Source organism: Mirounga leonina, unplaced genomic scaffold (genome assembly GCF_011800145.1).
Source record: "Mirounga leonina isolate KUSES-001 unplaced genomic scaffold, KU_Mleo_1.0 Mir_94, whole genome shotgun sequence".
Classification (NCBI taxonomy): Eukaryota; Metazoa; Chordata; class Mammalia; order Carnivora; family Phocidae; genus Mirounga; species Mirounga leonina.
This window is the reverse complement of record NW_023270855.1, coordinates 7,981,902-7,992,164: the sequence shown is the minus strand read 5'-3', so window position 1 is coordinate 7,992,164 and position 10,263 is coordinate 7,981,902. Positions and strand designations below refer to the sequence as shown.

Below are 10,263 nucleotides of genomic sequence, written 5' to 3'. Positions count from 1 at the left end.
AGTGTTGGGCTCTGACCTGACACAAAGTGAAATTATTGTGGACCTTAAGGCTTGGTTTTATGGTCCAGAGGAGCCTCTAATCTAGACCTAATTTAAGATGTATTATTAAGACATGATCTTTCTTAGGACTCTACCCAATGCTCTGTGTATTCTGAAGTTGTTGCACTCTGGATCTTGGGCACATGAACTATTCCCTCTCTGAGTTCAAGAATTGTGTGGTCTGTTGGTTTCTGGTCATGAAGAGTTTTGCCTTTCATGTATGCAGGTTAGGGTCAGACTGCAGGAGATGCTTCCACAGATCTAAGGAGCTTGGTCTGAGCAGCTCCCTTTTCTCCAGGACTCTGTCCAGTAGGTTCTAGCTTAGCTTTCTGGACTCTGACCACTAGACTCTGGATTGTCTCCCTGCCCTTTGGCCTGGTAGCTGCTCCTAGGCAATAAGCTGGGGCAACTGGTGCTCCCCTCACTTGTTTCCCTTACCCCAACACTGTCTGTTGTCCTATGCCCATAAGGATTTGTTTCATGTATATTGTTTCTCTAGTTTTTTGTGGTGTAAGGGAAACTCTTATAGCTACTACTCCTTCATGCGTGGCAGTGGAAATCTTTTAGAAATCACTTGTGAGAGCCTGTGAATCTTCTAGTTTTGACAGTTCTCACATTGGCTTGTTGAGGTTTCTGTTCTGAATGGATGAATACTTGGTCATTCTTGGGTTACTTGGCTCATAGGACCATAAAAGCTCCCCTCTTTCTTGCCTATGCTGCTCCTACACAGGTATTATAGATATGGTTTGGCCCTAATCCTCCACGTTCTAGGGTTTGAGGGACTACCTTAATGTCTAGGGGTTTCATGTCCTATCCCAGTTGCTTTGTTTTTGTGAAAGGATTAAAAAACATTGTGGTTGCTACTGCTCTCTTACCCTAACTCTAAATTACCTTTACACTTGTAGCACTTGGGCTTGTCAAATGCCCTTGAAGATTGACACATGGTATTTCCACTTGATTAGCCTATTTAGTGGTAACAAATTTGAGGGATCTCACTCCAGGAATGGCTAACGTGTTACCACTCTAAGCATAAACTATAAAGGGTTTACCTTAATATTCATTTACCTCCAGATTACCCTAACTGATCTTGGTGGTGTGAGCTACCAACAGCATATGGCCAGGAGCCCACTAACCTATCACCAACCCACTGTGTGACACAGGATTAGTTGCTTCTCATTATTTGTTGAGGGTAGCAGGCACCATCAGGAAGACCAGGCCTGTTCTTGGGGGAGCACAGAGCTTGTTAGGGAAGGTAGACATGTGAAGAGCTAACCAGAACTAAAGGTAGTAGTTGTCCACTGAGAAGTGTATGCAAAGGTGCCTTTGTGGGTGTTTTCTCATCCAAATAAATGGACAGAAGCACTGTCCAAGCTAAGCTAGAACCTACTGGACAGAGTAAGAAAGTTCCCATACTGTTCTCCAAAGGCCTGGATTGTGCAGAACAGTGTGGGAGGCCGAGAGGCAGGGCTCTGGCCTCTCTAGCCTTACTTCAAGGATAGTCGTTCCACCTTTTCCCATTTTATGCATTATGATCTAATATTTATTTTAAAACGGGTTTTACTGCTGAAAAATGAAGGATGAGGAGCAGGTAGAAGAACTGGGGTCCACATTCCCTTGTGCACATAACCTGCTGAAGTGAGTGGTCTGACCTTTTGCAAAGCTAAGTGCGCTCACATAAAGGTCTGCTGTGAGCACCACCCCAGATTATAGTTGAGGAGCCTCCACACACCCCCTTCCGAGTTCTGCCTTTGACAGCAGCCACTCTGGAGTTGAGCCAGATCAGGACTCAAATAGTGGCTTTACCACTTGGCAGTGGACAACCCTGGGCAGGTCTTCTCTCTTCTTACTGGTAAATCGGGGACACACACCTGCACCAGTCTGTTGTGTTCCCCAATGTGCAGGGTCTCTAGTGCAGTGCCGGCTTCAACAGGCCTCAGTAACTGGCGGCTGCTGATTCAGGTGAGGGTCCCAGGGCCTCTGCTAAGCGGTGATACTTGGTTCAGCCTTGAGCAGGACCAGAACCATGGTCTCCAGCACAGGCCCCGCCCTCACTGACCGGGTCCATAACATGAATAAAGCATGCCCACTTTCTGGGCCAGTCTCTTGCTATTTGGTTAATACTGCCTTCCATTGGCATGACATTTTATGGGTCACCCACGTGCAGTAGTTCATCTGAGTCTTCTCTGTAAAGCAGACTTTTATTCCCATTCTCCAGAAGAGGATGTGTGCTCAGAGGATACAAGCCCTGTCACCGAAGTCCACATCTGGCATCCCTTTCTCGTCCCTCTGTATGGCCCCTTCAGTATAACTGGAATCATGGGCATGTTACAGGCACAGACCAAATTTTTGTGTGTCGGGGGGGGGGGGGGCGCTAAGGGACCTGGGTCTTGGCGAACGTTGTTCTAGTACACTGATCTTGCAATGAGAATGAAAATAAGAGAGGGGTTAGGGTAATGCAGGAAGAATTATAAGCAATATGAATTTATTTTTTTGGAAACAAAATCCCCCAAATAATGCCTGAACCCAAAGGGTACATAAAAATGGCCAAAAATATTTTAAAATAATAGATTTGAAGATCATTTGTAGCTTTTTCCCTCATAACATGAATGCTTTCAGCAGGACAGTAAATTACAAACCATATCAAATCATGTTAAGGCAGATGATCAATCTGGTTGCATTTGTAATACTCCTGGGAAAGTAATCGTGTTGGAGCTGTTCCTCCCAGCTATTTGGTCAGTTGGTCCAGGAAAGGGCAGTCCTGGAGTCAGCAGGTGGGGCGCTGGGCCTTGCCTGTCTTGTCACTGCTCGTTCTGCTGGCCCTCTGTGACGGAAGCAGACACGGAACCCTGGCCCTTGTTGACATCACTGATGCACACCCACTGCCCATCAACCGATTCCTTCCACAGGGTCACCTGCAAGCCAGCACACGGAGCCTGTCACAGGTCTGCACCCCTCACCTTCTCAGGTCCCCCATCAGGCCATGACTAGGCTTGTGAGTCAACAAAAATCCCCACAGATTAAGAAAGAAGGGGTAGGGAGAGTGACCTCACCAAGATGGTGACAAAGGCTGTTCCTGACTTAGGCTCCCCCCACAGGAAGAACTATTCATGAACAAGAAACCACTGAGGGAATCCTAGAAGAGCACAGTGAGGCTGAAGCACCTCCCTCCACCACCGAGACCAAGATACTGTACCAGAAGGCTAAGTGGGAAGGCTACGTGCTGACTGCATGGCCCCCCACCCAGGTTGGCATAACACCATGTGCAACCTATGGTTCCTCCAGAAGGAAAAGAGCACAGGGGTGACATCCAGCATTGTAAGTTGTCGCTTTGTGGGGCTCAATTACTGGGAATCTGAGTGTGACTAAGTGGGGAGGGCTTCTAGGGACTGGCACTGGAATATTAACAGACAGACAGAAAAGCTGAGTCACAGCCCCCCCTTCCTGCTGCAATTCCTGGCCCTTGCTGCCTCACATCCAGAAAGCTTGTTCAGAAAAATCTGGGAGGCCCCTGAAGTTGGGCTGCCCAGGTAGCAGACCTGAGTCCTAGCCCAAACAGCTGAAGAGCATGGCCCCCAGGCCCATCAGACAGCAAGGGCTCACTACAACACCTGGAAGTTGCATGACCCTGCAACTCTAGCAGAAAGGGGGGTGGACAGAGCTGGAGGCCCCCCACAGCAAAAGCCAATGGCCTTATTTCACCAGGAAACTTAGGGACAGGTTGGCTTGAGTCAAGACCACAAAAAAAATATGACTGGCCTTACAGTTGCTTTTCCCATTGTGCCAGGGCAGGAAAACTACTTTTTATCTAAGCAGAACATGCAGGAAGCTGTAGAGCCCATCCTACAGCCCTGCTTACAGTGGCACCAGAATAGAGCACACAGTGCGTGGCTTCCCGTCTACACAGCAAAACTAGTGGCCTCATCTAACTAGGACAGTCAGTCTTCACTCTTGCCTAATTTGCATCTCCAAACAACAGTCTGGGAAGACTCACAGAGAGGCCAGTCCTGACTGTATAGAAAGCCTAACCAGAGAATCCAGGCAACAGTGAAGTCCATCCTCTAGGCTCACATGAGGCTCACAGAAAACCAGGTAAATATAACACCAAAGGAAATTAAAGCTCTGACTAAATGAAGATCTATGAACTGTGGGACAAAGAATTCAGAACAATCCTCTTCAGTTTAGTGAACTACAAGCACATATAGACAACTAAATGAAATTAAGTTCAACTAAAATAGACACCATTAAAAAACCAAAAAAACAAAAAACCACCAGAAACTAACTGAAAAATGTAGCAGAGCTTCAAAAGCAGAGTTGACCATGTAGAAGAACTAATCAGCAACCTGGAGGATAGGACATTGGAAATTACCCAGAGGAACAAAACAGAAAAATACTAAAGACTGCAATGGGACATAATGAAAAGAAGCAGTATTTGCATTAGGGGAATTCCAGAAGATGAGAAAGGGACATAGAGTATATTTCAAGCAATGATGCCTGAAAACTTCCCAAGCTTGGGGAGAGAAATAGACCTCTAGATCCAGGAGGCTCTAAACAGGCTAAACCCAAACAAGGCTATAAAAAGATGTTGTAATTGTCAAAAGTCCAAGAATTTTAAAAGCAGCTAGAGAAAAAAGTTAGATACAAGGGAACCCCCATAAGACTATGAGCAGATTTCTCCATAGAAGCTTTTCAGGCCAGAAGAAAATGGGATGACACATTCAAAATACTGAAAGAAAAAAAACCTGTTAACCAAGAATACTACAGCAGGCAAAAGTGTCCTTCAGAAATGAAGAGGAGATGGACTTTCTTGAATAAACAAAAGCTGAAGGAACTCATCACAGCTACACCTGCCTTACAAGAAATGCTAAAGGGAGTTCTTTGAGTAGAAATAAAAGGTTGCTTATTAACATTATATAAGGCAGCATAAAACTCACTGGTAATGATAATACATAGTTAAAGTTGGATTCTGTAATATGACAGTGGTGTGTAATTCACTTATAACTCCTTTACAAGTTAAAACATGTAGTAAAAAATAATCATACCTACTGTTATTAGTTATACATTATAAAATATGTAAATTGTAACATCACTAACCTAAAATGTAAGGGTGAGGAAAAGTAAAAGTGTAAAGATTAGGAATTCTACTGAAGTTAAGATGTTTTATGTAAGTCTTATAGCCACAAGGGAAAAGCCTGTAGTAATCAGACAAAAGAACATGACAAGTCAAAGCATACTGATACTATTAGAAATCAAAACACAAAAAAAGAACAAGAAACAACAATGGATCAACAAAACAGAAAGCAATGATAAAATAGCAATTATGTAAGGCCTTAACTTATTAATTACTTCAAATGTAAATGGATTAAAGTCTCCAATCAAGACAACAAATGGCTGAATGAATACAAAAACCAAGATCCAACACTATGCTTCACACAAGAGATTCATTTAGCCTTCAAGACAGAGACTAAGAAAGGATAGGAAAAGATATTTCAAGCAAATGGTAATCACAAGGAAAGCAGGGGTAGCTATAAACTTATATCACACAAAATAGACTTTAAAAATAGTAAAGAGAGACAAAAGGGGCCGTGCACCTGGGAGGCTCAGTCGGTTAAGTGTCTCAGGTCATGATCCCGGAGTTCTGGGATCGAGTCCCGCATCGGGCTCCCTGCTCAGCGGGGCGTCTGCTTCTCCCTCTGCCCTTCACCCTACTTGTGCTCTCTCAAAAATAAATAAAATCTTAAAAAAAAAAAAGAGAAAGGCATCAACATATCAAGAAGATATAACAGTTCTAACTACAAATAAAAAACTAACAACTAAACAGAGAAAGCGTAATACAAAAATAGTTGGGGACTTGAATACTCTCAGCAATGGATGGATCATCCAGACAGATAATAAGGAAACAGTGGATTTGAACAACAGTATAGACCAAATGGGCCTAACATATGCAGAACCTTCTGATAGCAGAATATACATTAAGTGCATATGAAACATTTTCTATATGTTACACCCAAAACAAGTCTTAGCAAATTAAACACTGAAATCAAACCAAGTATCTTCTCTAACCATAATGGTATGAAACTAGAAATCAATAGGAAGAGGAAACTAAGAAATTCACAAATACACGCAAATTAAATACTCTCTTGAACAACCAATGGATCAAAGAAGAAATAAAATAAATTATTTTGAAACAAAAATAGAAACCCAATATACCAAAACTTACAGGATGCAGCAAAAGCAGTTCTTAAAGGGAAGTTTATAGCAGTAAATGCCTACATTAAGAAGCAAGACCTATCCCAAATAAATAACCTAATCCTATGCCTTAAGGAATTAGAAAAAGAACAAACCACCCAAAGCTAGCAGAAGGAAATAAATATCACAGCAGAAATAAATGAAACAGAGAACAGGAAAATAGAAAAGATTAATTAAGAGTTGGCTCTTTGACAAAATAAAACTGACACAACTTTAGCTAAATTAACCAAAGAAAAAAGAGTACCCAAAACAAAATTATAAATGAAAAAGGAGACATTCCAAATGATAATCACAGCAATAAAGTAAGATGTTACCACGAAACAACTGTGTCAACAAACTGGACCTAGAAAAAATGAACAAATTTTCAGAAACCTAGAACATCAATCACCAAGTACTGAATCAGGAAGAAAAAATCTGAATAAAAAATTAAAAAATTTTCTGAAATAGAATGAACCAATAATCAAAAATCTCCTAGTGTAAAAAAGCCCAGGACCAGATGGCTTCACTGGTGAATTTAACAAACATTTAAGGAATTAATATCAAGCCTCAAAATCTTCCAAAAAAATAAAAAAGAAACACACCCACACACTCATTATATGAGGCTAACATTGCCCCGATACCAAAGCCAGAAAAGGATACTACCAGAACAGAAAACTATGGACAAATAACTCTGATGAATATAGATGCAAACTGAATTTGACAGTATATTTAAAGGATCACTTGACATGATCAATCAGGATCATGGAATGCAAGGATCATTCAATATATGCGAATCAGTCAATGTGATACCTCACAATAGAATGAAAGAAGAATCCTATCACTCAGTAGATGCAGAGAAAGCATTTGACAACATATAACATCTGTTTGTGGTAACTCCTAAAGGCATATATGCTAAGCCCACAGCTAATATAATACTTTTCAACACAGTACTGGAAGTCCTTGCCAGAGCAGTCAGGCAAGAAAAAAAAAAAGACATCAGAACTGGTAAGGAAAAACTAAAATGTCTCTATTTTATATGTCAAGATTTTATATACAGAAAATCCTAAAGATTTCATCAAAAAACTTAGATCTAAATAATGAATTCATTAAAGTTGCAGGACACAAAATTAACATACAAAAATCAGTAGTGTTTCTATACACTAAGAACAAATTATCTAAAAAAAATGATCCTTACAATAGCATCAAAAATGATAAAATACTTATGAATGAACTTAACCAAAGAGGTGAAAGATCTCTACTCTGAAAACTACAAGACAGGGATGAAAGAAACTGAAGGCACAAATAAATGGAAAGGTATCTTGTTCATAGATTAGAAGAACCAACATTGTTAAAATGTCAATACTACGAAAAGCCATCTATAGATTCAGTGCAATTCCTATCAAGATTCCAATGGCATTTTTTACAGAAGTAGAAAAAAAAGCATCCTAACATTTATATGGAACCACGAAAGACCTCAAATGTCCAAAGCAACCCTGAGAAAGAACAAAGTGGGAGGCATCATACTTTTTGATTTTAAGCTACAAAGCTATAGTAATCAAAACAGTATGGTACTGGTATGAGAACAAATAGATAAATGGAACAGAATCAAAAGCCCAGAAATAAGCCCAAGCATATATGGTTAACTAATAACTGGCAAGGGAGCCAAGAATACTCAATGGAGAAAGGACAGTCTCTTTAATAAATGGTGGTGGATAAACTGGATATTCGCATGTAAAAGAATAAAACTAGACCCTTATCTTATACCACTCACAAAAATTAACTTGAAATAGATTAAAACTTAAATATAAGACCTGAAACCATAAAACTCCTAGGAGAAAATGTAAGAAACAAGCTCTTTGGCATGGGTATTGGCAATGATTTTTTGGATGTTGACACCTAAAACATAAGCAACAAAGTATAAACAAGTGGGACAGCATTAAACTAAAAAGTTTCTGCACAGCAAAACAATCAACAATGTGAAAAGACAACCTACAGACTGGGAATAAGTATTTGCAAGTCATACATCAGATAAGGAGTTAATATCCAAATATCAAAAGAATTCCTAAAACTCAATACCAGAAAGCCAAATAATCGAATTAGAAAATGGGCAAAAGACCTGAATAGAACATTTCTCCAAAAAAGATCTACAAAGGCCAGCAGGTACATGAAAAGGTGCTCAACATAACTCATCACTGGGGAAATGCAAATCGAAATCACAGTAAGATAGCACCTCACACATTAGAATGGCTATCATCAAAAAGACAAAAACATAAGTACTGGCAAGGATGTGGGGAAAAGAGAACCCTTGCTCACGCTTGGTGGGATTGTAAACTGGTACAGCTGCTATGGAAAACAGTACGGAGGATCCTCAACAAAATTAAAAATAGAACTATATGGTCCAGCAGTTTGACTTCTGGGTATTTATCTGAAGAAAATGAAAACACTATCTTGAAAAGTATCTGCACTCCAATTCACTGTAGCATTATTTACAATAGCCAAGACATGGAAACAACCTAAGTGTCTACTGACAGATGAATGGATAAAGAAATCATGGTACATATATATATACAATAGAGTATTATTCAGCCATAAAAAAGTAAGGAAATTCTGTCATTTGTGACAATGTGGGTGGACTTTGAGGGCATTATGATAAGTGAAAGAAAGACTAACACTGTATGATCTCACTTATATATGTTGAATCTAAAAACAAACCTAAAAGCACCCATAAAAGACCCAAAACCAGTCACAGAAGAGTTCAGATTTGTGGTTACCAGAGTTGGGAGTTGAGGGTCAAAAAGTATACACTTGCAGTTGTAAGACATAGAAGTACTAGGGATGTAATGATGACCATAGTCACACTGTCTCTGTGAAAACTGTGAGAGACTAAATGGTCTATGTGAAAACTGTGGTCTATGTGCAAACTGTTAAGGGACTAAATCCCAAGTGTTCTCATCACAAGGAAAAGCTTTTCTTTTTCCCTTTTTCTTTATTGTATCTATATGAAATGATGGATGCTACACTTACTGTGCTGATCACAGTACATGTAAGTCAAACCATTATGCTATACACTTTAAACTTTTGATGTAGGTCTATTATATTTCAATAAAACTGGAAAAAGAACACCTCAAAAAATAAGAAAAACAGAGAGGGGGGCAATGCTGTGAATAATAATGCTATAACATGAAATGACAGTAATAGTTGTAATACTACTACTACCACTACTAGATAACAACAATGGATGTTGTTTTAACCAAGTTGCTGTAGCTTCTGTGAGGTGATACAGGGGAAGAGAACAGTGGTTCTCAAAACATGGTCTCTAGACCAGGGCATCTGCAGCGACCAGGAGCTTGGGAAAACTGCAAATTCTTGGGTCCTCGCCCAGACGCACTGACTGAGAAGCTCTGGGGGTGGGCTTGGCAATACATGTCTTAACAAGTTTAGTACTAAAGTCTGAGAAGTGGGCTAGAGGCAGATGACAGATGAGTAAGTATGTTATTTCTACACTGAAGTAAACAGCAGAAGAAACAGCTAAGCATTGAAAAGGTTTGTTCCTGGAGAATGAAAATTAGGAGAAAGCATTAAAAAATCATAACCTAATAAAAACTACCTCAAGCTATGTACATGTATTTGATAAAAAAAAATGATTTTAAGAATTCCTGCTTTAGAGACAGACTATCTACTACACATGCACTGTGCAGAATGCTCTAGACTGAGAACATACTAAGTCCTGTAGTGAAGGAATACTATGCAGACAGCAATAGAGTTGAGCTGTTTGTAGGAAACAGGCTGATAAAGAGGATGATAAAGAAGAATAAGAAGCATAAAAGAATAATGACAGCAGACTACAAAAGTGGAATGTCCAACCAGGCACTTGCCTACTGCCTTGTAAACACTATGGTGGGGCTCCTCAGTCAAGTCAGGGTCTGTTGGCCTGTCCTGGGTGCCACCAAACCTGGGGTCTAGTCCTGTCTCTGGCACTTACTAGAGATAAAGAGGATT

The 10,263-nt window shown here is 40.2% G+C and overlaps 1 protein-coding gene across 2 annotated transcripts in view; it reads right to left on the bottom strand.

The window, feature by feature from the left end:
* Positions 1-2,504: 2,504 nt before the first annotated feature.
* Positions 2,505-10,263, bottom strand: part of SEC13 (SEC13 homolog, nuclear pore and COPII coat complex component) — a 32,548-nt gene continuing 24,789 nt past the window's right edge. For both annotated transcript variants that reach the window (XM_034998547.1, XM_034998548.1), the window contains exon 9: positions 2,505-2,951. In XM_034998547.1, the coding sequence (XP_034854438.1) occupies positions 2,838-2,951 (114 nt within the window). In that variant the 3' untranslated portion in view covers positions 2,505-2,837. The remainder of the gene's footprint in view (positions 2,952-10,263) is intronic.